Source organism: Sminthopsis crassicaudata, chromosome 3, assembly GCF_048593235.1.
Source record: "Sminthopsis crassicaudata isolate SCR6 chromosome 3, ASM4859323v1, whole genome shotgun sequence".
NCBI classification, from domain to species: domain Eukaryota; kingdom Metazoa; phylum Chordata; class Mammalia; order Dasyuromorphia; family Dasyuridae; genus Sminthopsis; species Sminthopsis crassicaudata.
Window position 1 is genome coordinate 62,698,952 of NC_133619.1, and position 26,497 is coordinate 62,725,448.

The 26,497-nt window shown below is 51.6% G+C and overlaps 2 protein-coding genes and 1 long non-coding RNA gene across 14 annotated transcripts in view; 1 reads left to right on the forward strand and 2 right to left on the reverse strand.

The window, feature by feature from the left end:
* The first annotated feature begins 108 nt into the window (after window positions 1-108).
* LOC141560457 (uncharacterized) lies at window positions 109-1,340 on the forward strand. The gene is made up of 3 exons (XR_012487716.1): window positions 109-210; window positions 674-764; window positions 1,204-1,340. It is a non-coding gene; the product is annotated as an uncharacterized LOC141560457 (long non-coding RNA).
* SPEGNB (SPEG neighbor) lies at window positions 1,174-3,526 on the reverse strand. The gene is made up of 5 exons (XM_074298654.1): window positions 3,141-3,526; window positions 2,908-3,029; window positions 2,144-2,451; window positions 1,505-1,646; window positions 1,174-1,395 (listed from the first exon to the last, which is right to left on the reverse strand). The coding sequence occupies exons 2-5, from the start codon at window positions 3,027-3,029 to the stop codon at window positions 1,257-1,259; spliced, it is 711 nt and encodes a 236-aa protein (XP_074154755.1). The 5' UTR covers window positions 3,141-3,526; the 3' UTR covers window positions 1,174-1,256.
* Window positions 3,527-9,011: 5,485 nt separating this feature from the next.
* SPEG (striated muscle enriched protein kinase) overlaps window positions 9,012-26,497 on the reverse strand; it is an 80,742-nt gene continuing 63,256 nt past the window's right edge. For 10 of the 12 annotated variants that reach the window (XM_074298658.1, XM_074298656.1, XM_074298657.1 and 7 more), the window contains 15 exons: window positions 26,065-26,217; window positions 25,398-25,440; window positions 24,633-24,701; window positions 18,499-20,470; window positions 17,344-17,490; window positions 15,235-15,351; window positions 14,828-14,995; window positions 14,579-14,701; window positions 14,115-14,282; window positions 13,164-13,872; window positions 12,711-12,950; window positions 12,344-12,567; window positions 10,751-10,826; window positions 10,398-10,547; window positions 9,012-10,288 (listed from right to left, as the gene is read on the reverse strand). In XM_074298658.1, the coding sequence (XP_074154759.1) occupies window positions 10,096-10,288; window positions 10,398-10,547; window positions 10,751-10,826; window positions 12,344-12,567; window positions 12,711-12,950; window positions 13,164-13,872; window positions 14,115-14,282; window positions 14,579-14,701; window positions 14,828-14,995; window positions 15,235-15,351; window positions 17,344-17,490; window positions 18,499-20,470; window positions 24,633-24,701; window positions 25,398-25,440; window positions 26,065-26,217 (4,552 nt within the window). In that variant the 3' untranslated portion in view covers window positions 9,012-10,095. Of the gene's footprint in view, window positions 10,289-10,397; window positions 10,548-10,750; window positions 10,827-12,343; window positions 12,568-12,710; window positions 12,951-13,163; window positions 13,873-14,114; window positions 14,283-14,578; window positions 14,702-14,827; window positions 14,996-15,234; window positions 15,352-17,343; window positions 17,491-18,498; window positions 20,471-23,790; window positions 24,319-24,632; window positions 24,702-25,397; window positions 25,441-26,064; window positions 26,218-26,497 lie in introns of those variants that run through there. The other 2 variants (XM_074298666.1, XM_074298668.1) reach the window with 2 other exon arrangements.

Consider the following 26,497-nt stretch of genomic DNA (forward strand, 5'->3'; position numbering starts at 1 on the left):
GGAGATGTCCAGTTAGTCATAGACCAACCTCTTAAATAAAAGAAAAAAAAGAGCAAATTGAAGGCCAGAGAGGGAACGTGATATTCCCAGAATCACAGAGCCAATCAAGCCCCCCGACACGGAGCCAGCCCAGGGCACGAGGGGCAGCGGACCGGCCCAGGGAGGAGGCCTACCCAAGCGAGGAAAGGCTAGGAGTACTCCAGATCTAGTGTGTGTGTGTGTGTGTGTGGGGGGGGGGGGGCAGGGTGGCCCGCCAAAGCTAAAGATAGTAACAGAACTGGTGGCGGAGGAGAAAAAAGAGGAGGAGGAGGGGGAGGAGGGAGAGGAAGGGGAGGAGAAGGGAGAGGAGGGGGGGGAGGAGGGAGAGAAGGGGAGGAGGAAGGGGAGGAGGGAGAAGAGGGGAGGAGGAGGGGAAGGAGGGAGAGGAGGGGAGGAGGAGAAGGGAGAAAAGGAAGAAAAGGAAGAGGCTGGGACGGGGCACCCGGTGCTGAGGATCCCGTTTAGTGAGGGAGAGTAATAGAACTAAGGAAACTTAGACTCGATGATACTCCATCCTGTCATAAGATAATGGATTTAGGATTTAGAAATCAATCCTCACTCCCCACCCCGCAATTTGCCTGTGAGGAAGCTGAACACAGAGAGATTAACGGATTTCTCTTCTCTCTTTTTATAGGTAACAAATGCTTCTTGATTAAAGATAAAGAACTGTTGGTTCGGAGAGAGAATAGCTGGTATTTGTAGCACGGTTGCACGTCCCTTTCCAGGTTATTTCACTTTTATGTGCTATTCCCCTTGAGCCCCCTAGCTCCAGAGGAAGCGGGCGTTGTTATTCTCTCCACCTCACACTGGGAGGACCCGGCTTGGAGAGGTTCGCGTGACTTGTCTAGGATCCCCTAGCCAGACCCGGACTCGAACCCAAGCCCAGAGCCGGGAGCGGCCTCTCTCTCGATTTCACGAGGCGGCTCCCGGTAACAAGCTCTGGCCGGTTGGGACCCGCCCGCAGCCTCTGTCCGGGTTCCTTCCTGTGTACCGGGCGCTGTCCGTCGGAGGGGTTCCAAGTCCCCGAGTCCGTGCTCACATACGGGACACACGGGAGTGAAGGGCCGGGTACAGCGCGGGAAATGGGGCTCCCCCTCTCCCTGCCTCCCCATAGGAAGATGACACAGGCAACCGTCAGACCGACCATAACTTTATTATCCGCAGACCGAGAAAGGAGGGACGTAGCGACCACCCCGGCAGCCCCGGGCTGATCCCCCTCAGGCAACATCCAGGCGGGCAAAGCTCTGGTCCATCCCCAGGCTGTTCTCCACGTAGACCTCGTACTTGCCGCTGTCCTCAGCTGTGGCCCGGCGGATGGTCAGCGTGGTGTTGGTGTTCCCGATCTCGTAGAACACCCTGAGAAGGAGCGGGCGTCAGCGTCTGCGGTCCCCCGGATCCCCTCGACGTCCAGGGCCCATCCCCCACCCTCCTGGGGCCCCACCCGGCCCAAAGCCCCGCCTCTCGCCTGTCATCCTCCTCGATGTCCAGTCCGTCCTTGGTCCATCCCACGTCCGGAGGCGGCTGGCCCAGGATTTCTGCGGTTAGAGTCACCGTGGTTCCTCTGCGTGCTTTAGCATTGTCTGGTCCCTTCTTGATCTTCGCCGGGACTGTTGGGGCACGTAGGGAGGAAACCATTAGGGGATGGATGGGAAAGCGTCCTTCCCTCCCCGCCTCCTCTCCCGGGCCGGGCCGGGATTTAGCACTGAAAGGACGTCAGTGACTGTCCGTTCTTCTTTGGCGTGTTTTTTTTTTTTTTTTTTTTTTTCATATTTGCAAACATGAGTATACAACTACGTGCACCACCTAACTCACTGGGCTGCTGTTAGGAAAGTACAAAAGAAGCTAGAAAAAATCTGGGGAATAGATTTAATTCAATGTGGTGCGGAGAGTCAGCCCCCGCCCTCAGGCCCGCGTGGAACTCGAGGAAGGAAATGACCTTGGACCAGCACTTTTAACGACCTTTGTAATACTACCCTCCGGTCCCCATGGCACACGGTGGGACGGACGGGGAACGCCGGGAAATGGGTCTGCTCTGCTCAGGGAAAGCCCGAGAAGTCCAACACACTCCAAGCGTCGCCCGTGGGACCGGCCCGGAAGGTCGTACCTTCCACGAGTATCCGCGCAGAGTCCGAGCACTCGCCGAACGGATTGGACACGTTGATGCTGTACTGGCCCAGGTCGGCGAGCTCTCCGTCGCGCACCACCAGGGCCACCACGTCGGGGTCCTCGAAAACGTAGCGATACTTGGGCCCGTCGCGCAGCTCCTTGCCGTCCTTGCTCCAGCGGATAAAAGGGTCAGGGAAAGCCGAGATCCGACAGGACAGTTTCGCTGCGCTTCCCTCGATCAGAACGACGTCCTGCAGCGGCTGCAGGACGCGGGGTGGCCCCTTTTCTTTCAGCTCTTTCCGGGACCTGTTCAGGTTAACGCCAGTCTTCCATCCCTTCCCTTACGGGGCAACTCCAGACCAACCCTCCCCCAATAAGAGACGGATCACCGGGAGGATTCCTTCTGTCTTTCCTCTTGACCCCATGCCTTAACTCCACCTTCTCTTTACTTGACCTCTGGGTCAAAGCTCACGGCTGCTGTAGGATGCCTCCGGACCCAGATCAAACACATTCACCTGACCAGCCTTGCCCACCTCGGTCCCTGTCTCTCTCACTTTGTCTCTTTATCTCTCTCCGTTTCTGTCTCTGTCTCTGTCTCTTCTCGTGTGTGTGTGTGTGTGTGTGTGTGTGTGTGTGTGTGTGTGCGCGTGCGCGCGCGTCGGCCTCTCTCTCTCCCTCTCTCCCACGTCCCTTTCTCAGCGGCGACGCTTGGACAATCCTAAGTCACTCAGGACGGACTCCAAGACACTCCCACCTTCTCACCTGTGGCCCCGGTAAGAGGCCTGGATGCGGATGGCGGCGCTCTGCACCTGGGGGTCATTGATGTCCAGGGTGCAGCCTGGAGGTGGGGCCGCCGGCTTCTTGGCCGGAGCTGCTTTGGACATCTGGGGGAGCAGATAGTGACCACTAATGCGAGGCCTAGGCAGGACCCCGTCCCTAGTACCCACCCTCTCCCGGAGCGGAAACTGAATGGGACGCTGGGGGTCCGAACTCACCACGGAGCTGGGGGTGGAGGGACCGATAAAAAGGGCTTGAGTCGAAGGGCAAGATTAGCGTTCAGCGGGGAGTTCCCAGGGCAGCACAGAAGCGGACACGGAGGGCAGGTAGCCCCGCGCCCCTGGCTTTATATACATCTCCCCTCCTCGCCTTGTTTGGCGAGGTAGCCCCGGTCCCCCCGGGACCCCAGGCTTCGTCTACCCGGCCCGAGCCGGATCCTTATTTAGCCCGAGGACGCCAGGGATGCTGGCTCAGCCGTCGCCGCTCACTCGTGGGGGAAACCCGAGTGGCCCTGGGGCCCTCAGAGCGTCAGCAACCCGACAGCTGGACAGCAAGACACCGCCCGCTTCCTATCCCCACCCCACCCCTCCAACAGCAGAACCCTTGGGGAGGATAGAAGCAGAAAGTGCCTCTCTCTGGGTGAGTTCGAATGTAGCCACTCGACCAATCACAAGAGGTTAACGGGGCCACTGTGACCAATCAGGTACGACCCTCGATGCCCAGGCCTGAGCCAGTCTGAACTTTCTAGCTAGGAGCTTCCAGTTTTCCTCTCCCCCACCCCCAACACCAACCAATGGGCTGCTGGAGGACACGGGGAGAGCTCCAGCCTCCACTCTCCTAATACACACTCTTTTCTGTACTGTTTTCAGAGCATTGGGTAAGATTGGATCAGATGGTTTCTTGAAGCTAGATGTAGCCTGATCTAACCCTGATTTCCCCATCTCCTTTAGAGAAACAGTTCGTTATAGTGCAAATATCACTGGATTTTGGAGTCAATGAACTTGGGCTGTTTTTCCAGCTGTAAATGAAGAAAGTTAGACATGATAACATTTTCATGTTATTATTATTATTTATTATTCTACAAACCTATCATATTTCCTCAACTTATGACCTTGCAACTCATTTGCTAGGTGTGCGATGGAGAGTGCTGAGCTGGACTCAAACGTGGTCTCAGACACCAACTGTGTGATCCTGGATTGTCTTGAGGATTAAATGAAATATTTGCAAAGAGTTTAACATAGTATCTGACATGTGGTTAATAAATACTTATTCCCTTCCCACTTATTTCCTACTAGTTTTGGCCCTGCAACTTTAGATCTAATATTTCTTGGTTGTGTAACCTTGAGCAAATCATTTAACTTATTTGATCAGTTAGCTCATCAGGAAAATGGGTTATTGTGAAGAAAATCATATATATATATATATATATACATATATATATATATATATATATATATATGTATGTATGTATATAAATAATTAATTAGACATAATAACCTCATCCTTTGGTGTTAATCTGACTGAATCACAAGGAGAGTCAGGATGTCTGGGGAAAGAAGACAAAAGCCACCTGAGGTTCTAAGACTGTTAGAAAGGCAGAATATTATAGTGGACAGAATGGATTTGGGGACAACGAACCCAGTTTCAAGTTCACCATTGTGTGAACTGGGAAAATGATTTCCCAATCTCTGAAATGAAAGGGTTATATATCAAATTGCTTGCCATTTCAGGAAGTGGGGAGAGAGAAAGGGAGAGATTTTGAAACTCATTTTTTAATGTTAAAAATTGTTTTATATAAATATATGTGCCTGTGCATGATATGTAAATATATGACTTGTGTCTCCTATTAGAACTCAAGTTGTTTTTCTTACATATATAAGTAGGGACCATTGCATTCACTGTATTTGTATTCTCAATACATGGCACATAGAATGTGCTTAGTATTTGTGATCAATAAACATTTCAATCTATGAAAAAATTTGTTTTTAAATGTAATTGGGAAAAATGAAATACTATTTTAAAAAGAAAGAAAGAAAGAAAATGAGAGGGCTGGACAAAAGGGATATCTGCTCTCTTCCAGCCCCTAATCTCAGGTGACCTGTATGATCTTTGGCAGCTCATACATCTAGGAGTGGAAGGGACCTCAGAAGACCTTTCTTTTATAGATTAAGTAACCTAGGCAATTCTTAGATCCATGAAAGGAATTTATTTTTCCCTATGAGAGGAAAAATAAAATCCCTTCCTCAATTTTAAATGTTTTAAAATAATATATCTTCATAATCATAAAATCCAAAAAACTGAGCTTGTCCTAGCTGGGGCAAGACAGCCTGGGAACTTTTGTGGAGGAGCAGCTTGGACTCAAGTGACAGAAAAGAAAATTGACAATATCTCTTTCAAATCATGAGTCTCTTAATGGTCATTGAGTCCATTTCCATTTGGGGTGATATTTTTTTCTCCTTCACTCAGGGCAGAATCATCAAGGCTGAGGGAGAAGTACAAGTAGGAGAGAAGGGTGGTACTGCATGAGTCTATCAAACTGCAGGACTCCTCAACCCAAACACCAAATCTAGGTCACTTCCGGGTTGGACTGATCAGCATTATAGTCCTGCTCTGGATGACCAGTTTGTCTGGGAGCCAGAAAGCTCTTGATAGGCTAGAGAAGGAGATGAAAGTAATAGAAGTAAATGCAGAGGTCATTTAAAATGTATATATTTGATTATCTGATAAATTATGCTATTATATTTTATATAATATGAAAATATTAGATTATAATATGTAATAAACATATATATTACATAAAATGTGTATAAGTATACACTGCAAGCTCAGCAAATGGGATGTGCCAGCTAAAAACTAATGCCTTCTAGATTGCATTGAGAAAAATCACATCCAGAATAGGGGAGGCCATAACCCTAGGGGACTGTGTTCAATACTTGCTGCTACACTTGAGGCAAGCTGAGAAGCATCCAAAAGGTGACCAGGATGATGAAAGTTCGGAAGAAAACACTTTGTCGATATCATTTGAAGGAAAGAAGGATGTTTCCATTGGAGGAGGGATGACTTAGAGATTCTGTGATAATTATCTTTAAGATTTTGAAGGTATTATATGAAATAGGAATAAGATGTGGTCTGCTTGCGGGGTCCCCCCCTCTGCCCCCATCAGGGGACAACCAAGTGTGAAAATAGGAGAAAATTATAGTTTGATCAAAGGAAACATTTCCTAACAATTAAAGCAATCCCCAAATGCAATGGACTGGAGAGCAGGCTTCCCCTCACCAGAAGTCTTCAGGTAGTGGTTGGCTGGATGACCTTTGTTAAAGATGCTATAGAGAATGTTCTTGGTCAGGTAAAGGATTTCCATAAATCCCTGAAAAACACCACCTTTCCTTATCTGTAAAATGCCCTCTGGGATCCCTTTCCATCTACAGAATCAAGATGCCCTCCTGAGCAGCAACTCAGAGTAGCCACTTCTGGGTCATAGAAAAGGATAGGAGCACAGAACTGATACCTCCAGGTTATCTTGCAGCTATCCAGGACCCATATAAACCTTTGGCTTAACCCTGTCCGGTTTCATGGGATCCTGCGGTTCAATTATTTAAAAAAAAAAAAAAAAAAACAAACCTAAAACATGCTGACTTATGGTTAAAGGTAGAATTAACTGAAGTTTCCCACTGACTCAGATAAATGGTCCTTGACTGGGTCCTGTCACTACAAATAGACCTCTTAACTCTGCTGTACATTCCCAGCAACAGGGTGCAGCTGCTGCTGGTCAAATGCCTGCTTGTAGTTATTCCTACATACCAGTTGTGTATGTATTAGTTCTGTCTTTTTTTTTTTTTTTTTTTTTTTTTTTTTGGTGTATTTTCTTAGTGCTGAACCTACTGGGAAAGGTGGCATGGTCTAAAAAACACTGGTCTGGATTGGCATCTTGGCTTAGATGATCATTGGCTGTGTGATCCATGGCAAATCACTTTCTGAGATAGCTATTAGTCGCTCTGCCTCAATTAACTTTTTCCTAATCCAGAGAGGGTTTATGTTGTCCTCGATACTTCCTTTAACCATGGGTCCATGAGATAATGCATGGATGCTGCTGGTGACAACTGATTCTCCTTGGCTTCTCTGTCCTACCCACAATACCCCAGTGCCTCCATAAGCTTTTGGAGTGTCCTAGGTTTTCTCATCTGTAAAATGGGCTTGTTATTTGTATTCTCCACCTCACAGGGTGATTTTAAGGAATTTGCTTTGTAAACTATTAAGAATTATGCAAATGCAAAGTCAAAAGTAGTGATTGGTTTACAGTGACAAACTAGGCTAGGATCTGAATCTGAATGTGCTGAACAGGTGAAAGAAAAGGAAGGAAGGAAGGGAGGGAGGGAGGGAGGGAGGGAGGAAGGAAGGAAGGAAGGAAGGAAGGAAGGAAGGAAGGAAGGAAGGAAGGAAGGAAGGAAGGAAGGAAGGAAGGAAGGAAGGAAGGAAGGAAGGAAGGAAGGAAGGGAGAGAGGAAGGGAGGAAGGGAGGAAGGGAAAAAGAAAGGAAGGGAGAGAGGGAGGGAGGAAGGAAGGAAGGAAGGATGGAAGGAAGGCAGGAAGGGATGGATGGAGGGAGAGAGGGAGAAAGGAAGGAAGGAAGGAAGGAAGGAAGGGAGGAAAGAAGGGAGAGAGGGAGGGAGGAAGGGAAAAAGAAAGGAAGGGAGAGAGGGAGGGAGGAAGGAAGGAAGGATGGAAGGAAGGAAAGAAGGCAGGAAGGGATGGATGGAAGGAAGGAAGGAAAGAAGGAAGGAAGGAAGGAAGGAAGGGAGAGAGGGAGGGAGGAAGGAAGGAAGGGATGGAGGGAGAGAAGGAGGAAGGAAGGAAGGAAGGAAGGGAAAGAGGGAGAGAAGGAGGGAGGGAGGGAGGAAGGAAGGAAGGAAGGAAGGAAGGAAGGAAGGAAGGAAGGAAGGAAGGAAGGAAGGAAGGAAGGAAGGAAGGAAGGAAGGAAGGAAAGAAGGGAAGGAGGGAGGGAGAAAGGGAGGGAGGGAGGGAGGAAGGAAGGAAGGAAGGAAGGAAGGAAGGAAGGAAGGAAGGAAGGAAGGAAGGAAAGAAGGAAGGAAGGAAGGAAGGAAAGAAGGAAGGAAGGAAGGAAGGAAGGGAGAGAGGGAGGGAGGGAGGGAGGAAGGAAGAAGGAAGGAAGGAAGGAAGGAAAGAAGGGAAGGAGGGAGGGAGAAAGGGAGGGAGGGAGGAAGGGATGGAGGGAGGAAGGAAGGAAGGAAGGGAGAGAGGGAGGGAGGGAGGGAGGGAGGAAGAAGGAAGGAAGGAAGGAAGGAAAGAAGGGAAGGAGGGAGGGAGAAAGGGAGGAAGGGAGGAAGGGATGGAGGGAGGGAGGAAGGAAGGAAGGAAGGGATGGAGGGAGGGAGGAAGGAAGGAAGGAAGGAAGGAAGGAAGGAAGGAAGGAAGGAAGGAAGGAAGGAAGGAAGGGAGAGAGGGAGAGAGGAAGGGAGGGAGGGAGGAAGGGAGGAAGGAAGGAAGGGAGGGAGGAAGGAAGGAAGGAAGGAAGGACTACTTCATGGATGGAATTAAGGGATAAAGGGGCAGCATGCTAGGTTTTAAGATACCTCATTTGATTCTCCCAACAATATTCTGAAGTAGGTGCTATTATTATCTTCATTTATAGTTGAGGAAACTGAGACAAATATTAAATGATTTTCCCAGTAAACAAACAGGGGTCAACTTTGAATTCAGGTCTTTTTTGACTCCAGGCCCTGGGGTTCTGTGTATAATGGCACCTTCTAGCTGCCTCAGTTGGTCTAGTTTACACTTTTGTGTCATGGAACCATTTGGCAATCTGGTAAAACCTATAGAATCCTTCTCTAAATAGTGTTTTTAATTTATATAGAATTAGAAAGGAAATCAAAGATTAATGAAAATAAGTGGATCCTTTTGTCCATCCAAATTCAGAGACCTTCCAAAATCTATCCATGGGCCCATCCATGGAGTCTGAGTAAAGAACCCAGCTCTACAGGAAGCAAAAGTGAGCTCTATTCCACCTCCCCCGATTACCCTATCCCCCACTCCCCAGGAAAGACACCCCCCCCCAAAGAACACAAAGATCTCCCTGGTGCTTGTTGTTTTTATTGGCCCTGGGACAGACAGACAGATGGAGTATGGAGAGATAGGCAGGGCTCAGGACAACACTGGAGGTAGGAGTTGGGTGATGGAGAGAGGAAGGGAAAACTTCACAAAAGTCAATAAATAAATAAATATGAAGGTGGTGAGGGCAAAGGCTTTGAGGATTGGCGGGAGGGAGGAGGAAGGTGGCGGGACCATTTCAGACCCAGGGCAAGAAGCCTTGGGCCACAAGTTGAGAGGTCAAGGGCAAGACCCCCTTCCCCCCATTAGGCAGAGAGAGGAGGGAAAAGGAAGAATGACCTCTCTAGCTTCTTCTCTTCCTGATTCCCAACCGCCAGGCTAACCGGTCCTTGAATCTCCTTGTCTGGGATGTACCATCTCGGTGGATCTGCGGCCCAGTGCCCCCCGTCCCATACCCCAGTGTCCTAGGCTTCATCACTCTCCTCTCTGATGGCCACTTGATGCCCTACGACTACCTCTTTTGCTCCGACCCTTTCTGGTTCATCAACCCCTCCGCTGACTGCTCCCATGCCATCGGTCTCATGGTGCTGGCTGTCTCATTTCCTATTCCTGCACTTTCTTCTCTTCAGTACTAGTGCTGACTCCTCCCTGCTCACGAGTCTCCTTGATCTCTCCCCCAGGAGCCCTCTGTCCAACAAACGACTCCTCCATGCCCTCCTTTTATCATTTCTCTCTGCCCCTTACCCCCCACAACCCCCAGTCCTCTTTCTCTTTGCTCCCTCTCTCCGTGTCCCTCTTCTCCCCTCCCTCAGTTCTTCAGCCTGGTTGAAGCCTGCCATACCCCAGGCGGGGCTTATGCTATCCCCGGGGCTCCCGTTGCCCATGGGTCCATGAGGTAATGCCCCCCCCGTTGGCTGTTGCTGGTGGTGTCCGGTCTCCTGCGGCCTCTCTGCCTCCCCCCTACCCCAGTGCTGCCGCAAGCCCCTGGAATGTCCCGTGTGCGAGGGCAGGGGAGCCCAGGATCTGGATTGTAGGGATCCCAGAGTACAGGGTCCAGGAGCCGGGGACGTCTGAGGTCCGGGAGGCCAGGGATCTGGGGTCCAGAAGGCTAAGGGCTGCCGGGATAGGAGCGTAGCAGCACCTTATGGCGGGTGGCAGCCTCTGCCCGTCGCCGTTTCTGTTCCCCCAGGAATTCCTTCAGCCTGTTGGTGGTAAAAGTCAGTGTCTGGCGCCGAAGCTTCATCAGGTAGGCGTCCTGAAGCCAGGGGTGCGCCAAGCAGTCCTGCAGAGAAGGCCGGCTCCTGGGAAACAAGGTTGGATCAGAAAGGGGAATGAGCTGGAGACAAAGCAGAGCTCGGGGCATTCGTCTAGGGCAGGGAGCCCAGGAAAGGCAGGGACAGCCTCACTCACCAGGGGTGCACAGAAAGGACCTTGCGCAAAAAGAGGGCAGCACTCTGGGAGGTATTGGGGTACAATAGGAAGGCATCAAAGCGGCCCCCAACAATCCGGGCTTCTGTCTCCCGGGAGTCTGGCTCATAAAATGGGGAGTGTCCACTGAGCCTGGGGAAAGACACAGCAAAAAGTCAGAAACTGGGAACTGAAAGAATTCATTAGAACTGGCCCTGAGAGGAGGTACTGGAAGAACTTTGGGAAGGAGCTGCCAGGAAATAATAAAAGGAGGAAGCGGTCCCAGAGAGAAAGGAAAGCTCAGAAAATTGTGGGGTGGAGCCGGGCATGGGTTCCTCAGCACAGGGATCACTCACATGATGTAGGTGAGCACACCGACACCCCAGATGTCCGTGGCAGAGCCAATGGGTTCACCTTTCACCATCTCGGGAGCTGGCAAGAGACAGAGACAGAACTGGTCCAGCTACCTGTGGACGGTGTCTTTGCTGGGCACGGGGGCTCCCTATGGAAGCTCGTGTCACTCAGAGAACAATTATAAGTAACCTCTACCACTTGGTGAATGAAGTCCAACGTCGCTTGGGACTCAAGACCCTTTTCAACTAAATTCCAACCTGCCTTCCCTTCCCTTTTCCTTCCAGTGACAAATATCTAGGAAGGGTTACTCACCCTTGATACCTCTATTTTTTCACCTGCCACTCACTCCTTAACTCCTAGTAATCCAGCTTCCTTTCTGTTTCCTCCCCTGACATTTCTTCCTTCAAGGTCATCAGTGAGTATCTCATTGCCAAATCCAGTGGTCTCTTCCCAATCCGCATCCCCCCACCCTTGAAATTTCTGTAGCACTGGACAATCAACACCCCCCTCCCGGGTACTTTTTCTTCCCTTTGTTTTGTGCTCACCTCTTCCTGCCCGACCATTTCTTCGCTATGTTATTTGCCACCTCTTTTTTCTCTTCCTGATTCCTAACTGTAGGTGTCCCTCATAGAGCCAAAATTAGAATCTTGCTTATTCATCTTTGAACTCTGAAACACCTAACACAATACCTTGCCTATAACAGGCATTTAACAAATGTCTGATGAATTTGATTTGTCAAATGAATGAGTGAATGAGAGCATCAAGAGCCATAGATTGGCCACGAGGTGCCTTTAACTCACATATACAACTATCCCTTCCACATCATAGGGTTGGGGTTGCAGTGCCCCCATGATGTAGAAAATCCACATTTTGGCTTCTTATCAGAGAAGTCTGCATTATTATAGCAAAAGACAAAATATGGTGATATTATACAATACTTATATTTTACGCATTTCTGAGTTTCTAAGCTTTTCTGTGTTGTCTGTTGGCTTTCTTGAATCGTCTGCAACTTGCACGAGACTCCCCCCACATCCCCATTTGATTTCTTACTCCAACCCACAATGATCAGAACCGTGATGGGGAAAGGTAAGACGTGGAAGGGAATTTGTCAGTCACTGAGTGTCCTTACCCCTCCAGCTCTCCATGGGGTGTGGATGTCCATGGGAGAGCCACGCATGTTACATTCAGGGAAATCTCAGGGCTATGACCAGGTTGGCCTAGAGTATCCCAAATGTCGGACTGGGTCCCCTGGCTCTTTTCATCCTCAGCCTTTGGCCAGGTTGTACATACCCGTGGCCCTGCTCAGGCTGGCTGGGCCCCGTGCTTTCAAATAGCTCCCACTGACCCCTTAAGCTATAAAATTACAAATTATTTTCTTCTTAAGGTTAGCTCCCTAAGGAGTAGAGTCCCAGGAGTCCCAGGAGCCCTCTCCCCCTTAGGAGATTCCCTTCGGGACCCTGGATAACAAGGTAACCCTTTTTAAGCTCCCCAAGCTCGAGGTCTCCTAGGATGCCATGAGTGGGCTTTTTGCACCAAACTGGGGGTGGGGCGGGACTGACAGCCGGAACACGGAACACTGGGCCTGAGCAGCTCACCCATGTACTCCAGCGTGCCCGTGCGGTGCCCCAGGGGCTGCAGGGCCTGGGGGCTGTAGGGCTGGGCACTGCCGAAGTCCACGATCTTGAGAGCGTTGTCTTGTGCGAGCAGCAGGTTGTCTGGCTTGATGTCCAGGTGCAGCACGTGGTGGTCGTGTAGGTATTCCAGGCCCTGCAGCAGCTGGACCACATACGTGGCCACATCATCCTCGGAGTACCGAAACCTGCAGGGGGTAGACAAGGGGGACTGAGCTCCCGAGAGCAGGGACAGCCGCTCTGCTGGGCCAGCTCCCCTCAGCCTGTGGCCAGATCGCCCCGTTCTCTCCCTCCCCCCCACTCCCGACCAGTGAGCGGGAAGCCAGCTTACCGTTCACTGAGCCCACAGAGCAGCTCACGGTTCCCGCAGCTCTCTGCAATGAGCACGAGGTAGCGGGGGGTGATGTACGCCTCGTGCAGGGACATGAGCCGCTCGTGGTGGAGAGAGCGCAAGACTTCGTACTCCTGGAGCACTCGCTGCTTCCCTTCCGCCACGTAGGGGATGATCTTGGCCACGAATGACCGGCCCGTGGCGTTCTCCCGGCAAGCCCTCACCACACCAAAACGGCCCCTGGGGAAATCAAGGACACGGAAACCCCTGAAGAAGGGCCGGAAGCCAGAGTGGGGGGCTTCTGGGGGGGACAGGAAAGACACCTTGGAATCCCTGTCCCGTCCTATATCTGAGGCCCCTACGGGTAAGTATGCTGCATCCCATCCCAGCCTCCTCCCCAAGCCAGCAAGCGACCAGTATGTTTGAGGCAGAGCATCCCTCCCTTGGACTTGCCTGGCCTTTTCCTCCAGGAAGGTGTAGGGTTTCTGGGGAGGCCCCTGACGAAGGCTGGTGCCCTCAGAGCCAGGGGAGCTGGGCGATCCACCTCCCGGAGAGCTGACCCTCTCCTTGGCTGGGCTGAGGCTGCGTACGGTCACCTTAGTGGGGCTGGGGGTAGGTTCAGGGACCTGGGGCTCAGGGGTAGGGGGCTCGGACACAAAGGAAGTCACCATATACATCGGGGCTGGGGATGAGGTTGGCTTATTCTCAGGAGTGCTAGGGGAGGGGGCTTTTGTGTTGGAGGCAAGAGACTCGGGCCCACCGGGAGAGGGTGGGTCACTGCGGGGTGTGACTGTGGCTTGCCGAGCAGCCAGCAGACCCCTGTGCTTTCGTGGGGGGGTTGGGGGAGGTGGGCCCACAGCCTTGAGGTGAGACAGCGTTGGGGAGGAGGGGGAGGTTGGGGCTGAAGGGGGAGGCTGTGGAGAGGCTGGAGCCAAGGTAGATGCGGGTTCAGGAATGGGGGCTGGAGAGACTGGAGATGCTGGGGCTGAGGTGGCAGGCTCTGGTGTGGCTGGAGCTGGGGAGGCCGGGGCTGGAGAGGCTGGGGAAGCCGCAGAGGCTGGGGCTGGGGGAGAGATAGGTGAGGTAGGAGTGGAAGGAATGGGGGTCCCAGCTGAGGTAATAGGAATTTCTTGTTGACTGGTGGGTTTCGAAACTGGGGTATCTGAGAAGAAAAAAGAGACAGCACTTGCTATAGAACCCTCCATATAGAAGTGAGGATAGATAAAGGTGGAAAGGCAAAAGTTATATACTAAGCAGACAGGATCTCAAGGTCCAGAGGGCTCCGGGGACTGAGGGAGTATAGTTTTAGTCCCCCTGCTTCCGAAATCACCAGGTCCCCATTTCTTTAATACTAAATTATTCCCACCACCCATCCTCGAGGGCCCCACCCCCCATCCTCCTAACCTCTGACTTTCCCAACAAAGACCCTCTCAGATGCATTGCTGAAGGGCCCCTGCCCAGCTCGGTTGGCACAGGCCACTCGAAACCTCACAGACATGCCCGGAGGCAGTTGGGTCACATTGTAGTAGCAGTCAGAGATGCCCGAGCTCACACAGTGCCATACGGACTCCCCTGGGGGAAGAGAGGAGGTAAGGGTGGGAGGCAGGCAGTGGGGGGCTGTCATGAGGCCATGGCAGCAAGGGGAAGGTTTAGCCCACACAACAGGGTTCCCAGGAATCCTATAAGGAAGTGAGGGAGGAGGGAATGGTTCAGTGTGCTGGGGGCGGAAGCTGAGGGAAGAAGAATAGAAAGAGAGCCTCAGAGCCCATTTCTCCCTCCTGGGTAGGATTCCCCTTGTCTCATCCCCATCCTCCCAGATGCCCCAGCTTTCTCTGAGCTCCCCTGAAGCCCTCTGCCCCAAATCTCACCATCTATACGTTGCTCTAATGTGTATGTACAAGGGGCTCGACTGTCTCCAGGCTTCCACACCACCAATGCTGTATCCTGGTATTTCTGGGGCACTTCGGGGGGAGCCAGCTTGCCTGGAAGGCCTGGTGGGGAAAAAACTTCCTGAACCCTTAAACCCCACTGCCATTCTGCACCCATTTCCTCTCCTCTCATTCTTCCCTCCTCATTCCCGCTGGGGTCAGCCTCCCCACCCTGCCCCATGCACTCACGGGCCACCGCCAGAGTACAGGAGCTGGTGGCACTGCCCAAGGCATTGCGGGCAGAGCACTCATACAGCCCAGCGTGGCGCTTCCCGGCACGAGGGATGGTCAGCAGCTGCCGCCCATCCTTGCAGGATACTATGGTCACGGATGGCTCTGACCGAAGGGACTGTTTGTCTGCGGGGGCCAAGAGAGAGCCATGGACGAGTCAGTCCCTCTGGTCCCCGTCCTGTTTATCTCCCTGGGATCTCCCAGACAAGCCCCTCATTGCCAGCCAGGCGGTCAGGGAGGCTCCATCTCTCCTGAATTAAGGGATGAGCAAATGGAAGGTACATTGGACAGCACCAGATGCACAGCGTGAGGGTGGGAACACGCAGGGGCAGGGGATGGCAGGAAGAGAAAGGACTCAAGGTTACCTTTTGTCCAGGAGATGTGGGGTGCGGGGCAGGCTGCTGGGAGGCACAGGAGAGTGGCTGCCTCCCCCTCCAGCAGCACCTGATCCTTCAGCTTGATATGAAAGACAGGCGGGAAATCTAAAGGGAGAATTAGAGAAAAAGCATATAGGTTTGCAGAGCATTGTACATATCTATCTCATTTGCTCCTTACGACAAAGATGAGAAGTAGATATTAAAGTAAGAATAATAGCGATCATTTTTAGAGTACCTACTATGTGCCAGGGGCTACACTAAATATTCTGTCCTTAAAATAAAGTACTATCTTTATCCACATTTTACAGAGGAGGAAACTGAGGCACACGGGGCTAAGTGACTTGCCCAGGCTCATGCAGCCAGTAAGTGTCTAAGGCTGGATTTGAAGTCAGAAAGAAGGGTTTTTCTGTCTCTAGGACTCCCAGATACTCTGTCACCTAGTTGCCCTTCTCCCACCCTAGCACATTGTATAGAAGCACTGAATACAAAGTAGGGTGCCAGCATACATAAGAGCTACTCAGCACTATGAAAGATCACTTTTGACTGATGGCAGGGAGGAATAATTCCACGGGATGAGAGGGAGTGCATGTCTGGTAGGAATCCAACCTTCCCCCTTACTCTAAGGGAGCGGAGCCAACAAGCCAGGCTGGGACCACTATTATGGAAGTTTAATTGGACCCAGCTGGTGCTAACCTAGCCCAGCCATGCAAATAGGAAGGGGCTAGAAAAAGGCATCAGCTTGGAAACAAAGAAGAACAGAAAGGAGGGAGGGGGAAACGAGCATCCATTAGGCACCTACTATGTGCCAGGCCCTGTGCTAAGTGCTTTAAACATCCCATTTGATCTTCATGATGATGTTGGAAGGTAGGTGCTTATTATTATTATTATTATCCTCACTTTGCAGTTGAGGAAACTGAGGCAGACAGTGAGAGAGAGGTTAACTGATTTTTCTAGGGTCATAAAGCCCATGACCCTGGATTCCCCAGCTAGCTTTGCTGTGTGACTTTCTTTGAGCAATGTTTTCTATTTTGTAAAAAGAGTGATTGGACTCAAAGATTTTTAATATTCTTCTCCGTTCTAAACTCCCCAATCTCAGTGTAACGGGCCAGACTCAGACACTTGAGAATGGGCTCTTCAGCTAGGAAAGCTGGACTGCTCACTGGTATCTAAACTCTGTGCATATCAGAACAAGTGACCTATGTCCTATAAATTTGGTTTATAGCCTCTCTTAATTGCTAGTCAAGTCCTCCCCCTCCCCCCACCCAATCTCTGTCTTTTAACAAGTGATGGAGAAAGAAACCAAATGTTCATTTGGGGAGAAAAGTGGGGAGGGAAAGGAGACTATTCGTTATAGAGTGCGATGGGAAAAGAAGCCCCCAATGTTCGGAATGGGGATCTATTTTGTCGCTTCAGTCTAAGGAATGACAAATGACAAAAGGGAAGATTAGGAACTGAGTGAGCAGGCTGGGTGGTCACTTGATCATGTGATGTGAGAAGGGTTGGAAAAGCTCACCACCCAAAAATATCTCCTTCCCCCTCCCCCTCCCAACCTCCGTGCTGAGATTCTACAAATAGAGGCTCATTCTTTTAGATTAAGCGCCACCTTCTTCTTTTAAAGGCAAATACCGGGGTAGCCGCAATGCTGGGATAATAGAATTGGGGCTACCAGATAAAAGGCTCTGGCTGGAGGAAAGGGTCTGGGAGGGGACAAGTAAGGGAGGTGGGGGAGAAGGACAGGAGCAGGAAAGAAAAGGTTGGTAAGGGAAACAAGACCCAGCTTCTATCTTGGCTTTGCTGCTAACACTGAAGGGTTAGTAAGTCACGTCCCTGTTCGGTTTCCTTATCTGTAAAATAGGAGATGTGGACTAGGTGACCCTGAAGGTCCCTTTTAGCTCTGATTTTGATGATTCTTCGCCCTAGGGCACGAGTGAGGAGGGCAGGAACTGAAACCGCCATGTCAGGGATCAAAGCCGGCCCGGAGCTGATTTCAAAGAAATCAGTTCAACTGTCCAACCCCCGGGCCTGACAAGACATCCTCAATCACCTCCCTGCCTTCCCCCCAATCCCACCGCCCCAAACCGGGGACTGATGTCCTACCTGATTCACTGCGCACATATTCGTAGCCCAAAGTGGAGTCCTCCTGGACGCTGGCTGGCAGGTTGGGCTGCGACGACCCTTTGTCCTTCCGTGACCTTGAAAGGCCCCAGCGATCCCAGCGGGATCGGGTCCGGCCTTCCCCAGGACCTGCAGAAACCCGAACTCACTGGCGCTGGCCCACACGGCTCCGGCTCTCTCCCGCCCTTCTAGTTTGACTTTGCAGATGGGACAGTACAGAGCATATCTCTCCCAGCCTCAACATGGACCAAGTAAGGCCTGCCCGGGTATCTGCAGCCGGAGCCCCTTTGTTAGCTGTTCTAAGTGAGACTTTGCACTTTGCTTTCCTCCCCCTGATGTTTTCTTTTTCTTTCTTTTTAAAAATTTGTTTAATCTCCTTTCCCTAGAAATGTTACTCTTAAAATCTGGATAGGGAGGTCTGTGAAGTAGTTAGGGCATCCCCTTTCACAGCAATCGGAGCAGGAGAGGAGATAATCAGAGATGGAACAAAGGCCCTCACTGGGCCCAGAAGGACGGGATGAGATGGGGAGATCAAGGAAAGTTTGTAGAAGGTGAAAGTTGTGGAACTAAAAGTGCTTGGGATTGTCCGTGAGGAGGAGATGGGATTGCTCTGAAGTTGCAGTGAATTCTCAAACCCTGTCCTAGGCTGCTAAGACAGGGAGCTAAGGACAGTGTGATCAGAGTTCTGTCTGCCGAGGAACCAGGGTCCCCCTGAGAAGCCAGGATCCCCCCTCTCCAGCCTGCCGAGGAGGTGGGATCCCCCCTCTCCAGCCTGCCGAGGAGGTGGGATCCCCCCTCTCCAGCCTGCCGAGGAGTCGGGGTCCCCCTGAGAAGCCAGGATCCCCCCTCTCCAGCCTGCCGAGGAGGTGGGATCCCCCCTCTCCAGCCTGCCGAGTAGGTGGGATCCCCCCTCTCCAGCCTGCCGAGGAATCGGGGTCCCCCTGAGAAGCCAGGATCCCCCCTCTCCAGCCTGCCGAGGAGGTGGGATCCCCCCTCTCCAGACTGCTGAGGAGCCGGGGTCCTCCTCCAGCCTGGTCCCCGTGCCTTCCCTGGCCCCTCCTCCATCCCAGGAGGCCATGTTCACCTCCTGCTCTGCGGCCAAGCTGGCCCGGCCTCCGCCCCCTCTGGACGTCCTACCTGAAGAGGCCGAGTTGGCGCTCCCCTCGGAGCCCAGGGACTCCGCCGAGGGTGTGGCTGCTCCCACCTGGACCGACAGCTGGTTGTGGGGCAGGCCAAGGCGCCGCAGGCTCTCTCCCTCGGACGTGGCCCTGCGCAACCGGCCCAGCAGCGGGGTGCTCCCCCCCGAGCGGCCCCCCGAATCCTCACTGCTGCCGCTGCGGTGCAGACGCCCCGAGAGCCGCTCCAGAGTGGCGCTGAGCTTCCTCCGGACCGCCAGCACCGGGGACCCCTTGGCCGAGTCACCCCCCTCGGAGCTCTCCCCGTCCCCGGCCCGGGGGGACCCCCAGGACGGGTGGCGTTGGGAGGGGGGTGTCCGGCGCAGCCTCTGGGACAGGGACAGGGAGAGGCGCCGTACCAGCCCCATCTCCCCGGCCCCACGAAGGTCCTGCACGGAACGGGAGCGCTCCGGCCGCTTCACCAGCTCCAGCGGGGTCCCGGCCGGGCTGGGCCTGTACATGCCGTCTTCCTCCTCTGCTCCCCGGAAAGGGCCGCGCTCCTCAGACTGAGAGCGGCTCAGCATCCTCAGCCTCCGAGCCAGGGGAGACTGGCGGCTTTTCTTGAATTTTGCTTCAAACACTTCCTCCGAGTCCAGATTTTCAATGCTGCTTAAGCTCCTGTCGGAGCCGGCGGGCCTCGAGGGGCCCCCTGCCTTCTCCCCAGGAGGAGGCCCGAGCCCTTTGACTCCCGGCCCTTGCTTCCCAGGGTGTGGAGAAGCCACTTTGGCAAAGACAGCTGCATGGGGCTTAGGCTCGGGCGGGGGGCCCAGGACGATCTTTGGGGTTCCAGGCAGTTGGAGAGACTGGATAATCTGGGCGTAAGGGGTGAGGGGGGTCTCTGGGACTGGGGAGACCACAGCTGCCTTTGGGGGTTCTGGGGTCCTGGAAGGGCCTGCCTTGGAGCCTGGCTGTTCTCGGGCAGTCTTGGGGGGCCCTGGCCGGGGGGAGCCCCTGGAGGAAGCCACGGGCTGCTCGGTGGGTCCTGGGGAAGCAGGTTTTGTAGGGGATAGCTTGGCAGGGATAGGCTTGGCCGGGCTGTGTGGCTGAGCCTCGCTGAGAGCATACAGGGAAGGTGACTCCTGCAACCTCCGGGCCCCCAGCCGGGCCACGGGGATCTCCAGGGGGGCTCCAGCCCGTCGGTGCCTCCCCCTGGGTTCTGCCTCTCCCTGGGAGAAACTACTGCTCTTCTGAAGGCTGCGGGCCTCGGGGGGCAGGGGGTGGCGGGGGGCCGCCTCACTGGAGGCAGCCCGAGCCAGCCGGGGATCGCGGGCCCTTCCCCCACCCCCCAGGCTCTCTAGCAGAGGTCCCCTGAGACCGCTGACCTTGCCATCATCAGGGCCTACCCGAAGGAGCCTCTGCCGCAGGGCCTGCAACCTCTGGGCGTATTCTCCCTCCCCCAGGCCGCCCCGTGCCAGCTGGGCGGCCCCCGGGCTAGGGCTACGGCGCTGGGGCAGGTCCACAGAGGCTGCCTTCTGCAGCCCCCGGCCCGGCTCCCGCAGCCCTGCCCCGGGCAGGGCGCTCTCTGCCGAGCTGCCCCTGCGCAGCTCCCCCCGCCGGGCAGCAGCCATCTTTGGGGGCTGGGGGCCTGGGGAGGGGAGTGCCTGAGAGCCAGGAGCGCGGCTGTTTCCCGCGGGGGTCCCCCCCTGCTCCTGCCAGTCCATGGGGGCGGAATCCCTAGTGTCAGCAGCCCCAGAGACATCATCCTCGGTGGGGATGTCAGTGAGAGAGACGCGAGAGCCAGAGAACTCGGGCAGCAGCGGCCGGGGCACGGAGGGCAGCTCCTCCAGCTCCTCCTCTTCCGAGTCTGAGGAAGACGAAAGTCCCCCTGGGGGTGGGCGCCGAGGCACTGCCACCCACACCCGCTCGGGGGGAGCCCGCAGCAGTTCTGGGATCGGGCGCAGCACCAGATGGCACTTGTAGCTGATCTGGGAACGCTGGGAAGAAGGGAACAGGGGAATCAGGGAGTGTGGGAGGAGAGGGGCAGGCAGAAAGGGGCGCCTGCAGAGACCGGTGGGAACACCCTCCATGGACCCGACTTGTCTCCTATGGTACAGTGGGCCGGGGAAAACGGGGGTAGGGAGGTAATGGTGAGAGACAGAGAGAGACACAGAGACAGAGAGAGATGTAGAGAGATAGAAAGAGACAGAGACAGATACACAGACTCAGAGAGAAATATATATAGAGAGAAAGAGACAGGGATAGAGATGGAGAAATAGAGAGATATAGGGACAGAGACAAAGAAATAGAGAGATATATAGAGACAGAAAGAGACAGAGAGAAATATATAGAGACAGAAAGAGACAGAGACAGAGAGAAATATATAGAGAAAGAGATAAACAGAGAGAGAAATAAGAAAGATATATAGAGACAGATACACAGAGAAAGAAAGAAATATATAAAGATAAAAAGAGACAGATAGAGACAGGGAAAGAGAGAGATATATAGAGACAGAGAAATATATAGAGATAGAAAGAGACAGAGACAGAGAGAGATGTAGAGAGATAGAAAGAGACAGAAAGAAATATAAAGATAGAGACAGAGAGAGACAAAGAGAGATGTAGAGAGATAGAAAGAGACAGAGACAGAGAGAGATATATAGAGAAAGGGAGAAACAGAGAGAGAAATAAGAGAGATATATAGAGACAGACAGATACACAGAGAAAGAGAATTATATAAAGATAAAAAGAGGCAGAGATAGAGACAGGGAAAAAGAGAGAAATATAGAGACAGAAAGAGACAGAGAAATATATAGAGATAGAAAGAGACAGACAGACAGAGAGAGATGTAGAGAGATAGAAAGAGACAGAGAGAAATACAGAGGTAGAAAGAGACAGAAACAGACAGACAGTAACAGGGAGGCACAGAGAGACACACAGAGACACAGAGAGGCAGAGAAATAAAGAGAGAAACAGAGAGACAGGAAGAGAGAGGCACAGAGACAGAGAAAAGAAAGAAAAGAAAAGACAGACACACAGAGAGTGAAACAGAGACACAGACTGAAAGAGAAGAGACAGACAGACATACAGAAACAGAGGCATACAGAAACAGAGAGACAAAGAGAAATAGAGAGAAAGAAATAGAAACAGAGAGACAAAGAAAAAAAGAGATGGAGAAAGTGAGAAAAGAGGGGGAAGGATAGAGAAGCTGAAACAAAATGACCCTTTTCTTATTGCTGATAAAAAATGTGTATTATTACTATACACTGTGTTTATGACACAAAAAAAGATAAGCTAGGATTCTGGGAAGAGGGGCTACCCTGAAGATACTGGAGCATATCATCAAAAATTAACCTGAATCAGGGGTAAAGCTGATAACTGTCGATTGGGCTCCAAACTTGGCCGTCATCCCAGCTCCACAAATGAGCTGGAGCTGCTGGTGCCCTGGAAACGGGATTTGAAGGGAGGGGCATCCAGGGACATTGCTTTTGGTGAAATGGGAAAAGTAAGAGACTGTGATTCCTCATTCTGCTGCTTAGGATCAACATGACCTTGAGGGGGACCCGTCTGGGTCTCAGTGTCCCCTGTGTTAAATGGCCTGAATGACCTCTCGGGTCCCCTCCCAGGCCTATATCTTATGTTCTCTAAAGAAGTCCATCCATTTAGGGGTTTCTGGCAGGGAATAGTCTGTCCAGGGACATGAGCATCACCATTGTGGACCATGGGGCCTGCCTAATTCTACAACTAATAACAGGCAAAATTTATATTACACTGCCTGTATACTAAGCACTGTACCGAGGGCTTTACAAATATCCATTTATTTGATCCTCACAGCGATCCTAGGAGGGTTTTATCCCATTTTACAGAAGCATAATCAGATAGAGACTGGGTGACTTGCCCAAGGAGGTCACCCGGCTAGTAAGTATCTGAACTCAAGCTTTTCTGACCCCACGCCCATTGCGCCACAAAGGTGCCATCAAACCCAAGGCTAACCAAGAGCTGGCACGAGAAAGCAAGAAGTCCCCTTAACAGCAGACTTAAGGAGTCTTAAGCTTAGGGAAAGAGACAGAGTGGTCCAGGACTAGAGTCAGACCTAGTACGAGGAGGTGTGGGACAAGCTGCCTTCATCCTGCCCACTGTGAGGAGCTGAGATAAAACTCTCCACATTTCTCTGGGTCTGGGCACTGCCCATCCAAAACAGGCACACGATGCTCTCCTTTGGTGCTGGACATGCATTTACTCATTAGACTGGGCTCTTGTAGGGCTAAGTAGACGGCCACTTAGATAGTGATTGAATGGAGAGCTGTGAAACTACCAGACAGCCTGCCCATGGGCTGGGAATGGAACCCAGATGGAGGAGGGTTCTGGTCCAAGAGATGATATTCTCCAATAAGTGTGAATGGCATACCAGGAGGGAGGTAGCCTAATGACTTAGCAAATCTGGGGCCCATCCAGGTCAGAATTAAAAGGATTCCTAGATTCATACTTTCAATTTCTTCCCCTTGGGGTATGAAGGGCAGGTTTAAGAAGAGAAAGAGAGTGGAGATGCTGAAGTCAGAGAGGGGGGCAGTAAAAAAGAAGGGGAGGAACTGGCTCATGTATGGGTAGGGAGACAAGAAGCCTGAGACCACAAGGTTAGAAGCCTGGTTTCTGGACCCAGAAGTGAGAGAATAGCATGAATACAGCCAGAAGGAATTGCTGAGGCAATCCCCTGGAGCAGTAACAGAACCCAGGAGGCGGCTGTGTAACCTAGGGCCTCCTACAGGGTAGTGGGGTGTACATGCATGTGTGTTAGGTTATAGCAGAATGAGGAGAGATACCAAGGGGGGCAGGGATGAAATGACGAGGCAGCTAGGTCATATCCTATAGCGGACAAAAAGTTGGACATGAAGGCAAATCATCAGTTCAATTGTGTCACCTTGGACATCACTTAATATCCTTCTGTTTCAGTTTCCTTATCTGTAAAATGGGGATAATAATAGCAACTACCTTCTAGGGTGACAATGAGGATTGAGATGATATATGTAGAACAATTTGCAAACCTCAAAGCAATAAATATGTTTATATATTCAAATATTCAAAGATATATTCATATATTCAAATATAAATTCTCACAAAGATAATAACGAGGAGGAGGATGAGTGTGTTTAGGAAAACAGGAACCTTGCTTTGGCTCAGTAGTGGAGTGGGTCTCTTACATTAGGGCAGGATGGTGACTGCTCTCAGCTACTGTAGATTTATTTGCATTCCTGGGTGGTCACCCCATTCCCCACCCCCCTCTTCCCTTCGTCCCCCCAGCCTTTGCTAACGCAGACATTTTCTCATGGATGCTCTAGTGCACCGTTTGGGAAACTGGCAGAGATTTGCTAATATAGAAGACTGATGGCTCCAGAACGCAGCCCAGAAGTTGGCAGGGGGGCCCAGAAGGGCACCAGCTTTGAAGCGAAAACAAGCCGGAATTTGGTTGGAGGCACAGCTGGAAGAATGGGGTCGACTCCAGAGGCAGGCTGGAGGCTCTCCATGCAGTGATTCCAGGCCTGGATGCTCTGGGGCAGAGAGGATTAACTGGGAAGCTGGGATCTTTACGTTTAGATTAGAGGAATCAGGAGAATATTCCTGAAGGCTTTAAACTTAGTTTCATTTACCCATTCCCCCTTAAACGTAAATTTTAGACTATGTGTTTCTTAGCCAGGTCCTTCTAAAAACATCAGTTTCTGGAGTCTTAATGAAAAATAAAGTGGCCATTCACCCCAAGGCTGGGTAGGAGCTACTGACAGTTAGAAGATGCAGAAGGATCACTGCTGATGGGCTCTCAGCATTCACCAGCACCCCCAGCACATCCAGGCCTGAGTAGCAAGCAGAAAAGACACAGGAGCCCAAGTGGAGCTTAAAGGCACTGAGAGTCAGGCTCTTTCCTGCCTGGGGGCCCATTTTCCCAGAGAAGCCCCTAGAAGCCAGATGGGAATGGGATCTGCTGAGGAGGAGTTTGTGCAAGAAAAAGGATGAAGGCAAAGGGAGAGACAAACAGGAAGAGAAAAGGGAAAGAGAGAGAAGAGGGATGGGGGAGAAGAGACAAACAGGAGAGGGGAAAGGGGGGACAGGTAGAACATAAAAGGGGGCAGAGGTAGGTCAGAATGTGGGGGGAGGGAATAAGGCTCACCTGCCACCTCCTTCGAGATAGGAACAGCTTCAGGTGGTCAGTGCTGATATCCGCACCCTTTTCCGTTGCCTACAAACCCAGAGGAGGAAGTCAGAGTGAAGAGGGGTGAAGTCTTCAGCTCCTTCTGGGCACCCCTCTCTTGCCCTCCCTAAGCTCCAACCTCTGTCTTCTGCAAGCAAGGATCTGCTGCTGACTACAGGAACTGGGGAGTGATGCTAACAGCACAGATGAGGAAAAGGAGACTGAGAACTGAAGAACTGTTTTTTGTTGCTTTTGTTCAGTTTTTTAGTCATGTCTAACTTTTAGGGACCCCATCTGGGGGTTTATTCTCCAACTTGTTTTACAGATAAGGAAACTGAGGCAAGCAGAGTTCAGTGACTTGGCCAGGATCATTCAGCTAGTAAGTGTCTGAGGCCACATTTAAATTCAGGAAGATGAGTCTGACATTCTATCCATTATACTATCTACTAATAAAATGATTTTTTTTTGTTTTTATTTATATTTTTATTAAGCTTTTTATTTTCAAAACATATGCATGGATAATTTTTCAACATTGATCCTTGCAAAATCTCGTGTTCCAAATTTTTCCTTCCCTTTCCCCACCCCCCCACCCAAATGGCAAGTAATCCAATCTAATAAAGTTTGCTTCTGGATTTGAACTCTTATCTTCCTATCTCTAAGAGCAGCACTCAGTTCATTATACCTCCTAGCTTTATGAAGATGGACATGATTCACACCCACCACCCACTCCATGAAGATTCTCACCTTAAACCAAGGATGCTCCAAGGTTTCCTCAGCTGTGGGTCGCCTGCAAAGAGACGGAGAGGTTAAATGGGACTGAGAGGAGAGGGGAAATACCTCAAGATACGGCCCCAAGCCCAGCCCTGTGGCCCAATGGGAAAACCACTGGCTCTGATGTCAGAGGATGTGAGTCCAAATTCTGACCGCACCAAACTTATCCTTAGCTTCCTTATCTTTAAATAATGATAGCAACTGCCCCACATGGTTATCCAAAGGATCAAATGAGCATATACATATATGTATGTGTGTATGTGTATATATATATATATGTAGTGCTTAGCAAATTTTCTAGTGCTTGACATAAATAAGCTCTATAAATATTAGCTACCATCATAAAGCTATTAAAGCAGGGCTTTTAACCAGCTCAGTGTCATGGACTCCTCTGGCAATTTGGGGAAGCCTGCAAACCCCCTGTCAGTGTAATGTTTTTAAATGTATCAAACGAAGGGCAGAAGATTTCCAAGGAGTTCAGTTATGTTGCAATATTGTTACTGAAATATTAAAGAAACAAGTTTGGGGAGATGCTCCGCCCTAAGAGGCTGGGAGGGGGGTGGAAAGGAGACTACTAGGATGGATGAGGTGGGATAGATGAAGGCAAAGGGGAATCCTCAGGGGGTACCCTGGGACTCACAGCCGGTCTTGAACTAGAACTTTAATGAGGAAGCCTCGGGCCTCTCGGCTCAGACTGAGGAACGTCGTCTCCTCAAAGGCCACGTTGTAGTTATGGATGTTCATCAGTGTTGTCCGGTCATTCTCCCCGACAAAGGGCGAGATCCCGGTCAGACTGCAGAGGGAGAAGGCTGTTAACGGGAGGGCAAGGGGAGAGGGATTCCAGCGACAGAAGCAAGGGGAGCTGAGGTTCATATGGTACAAATTGGGAGGATCATAATCATCAGGGATAAAGGGAAAGGGCAGGGCTCAGGCAGCCACAAAGACTCCGATGTGGGCTGTATAGGGATCAAAGCCGTGACAGATCCTTTCAGATCCATGGGGTCTCCCTTTTTCCACCTTCCCAAATCAGGCTGCTGCTTAAGGCAGAGAGAAAAGAGGGCACGAAAGGGACT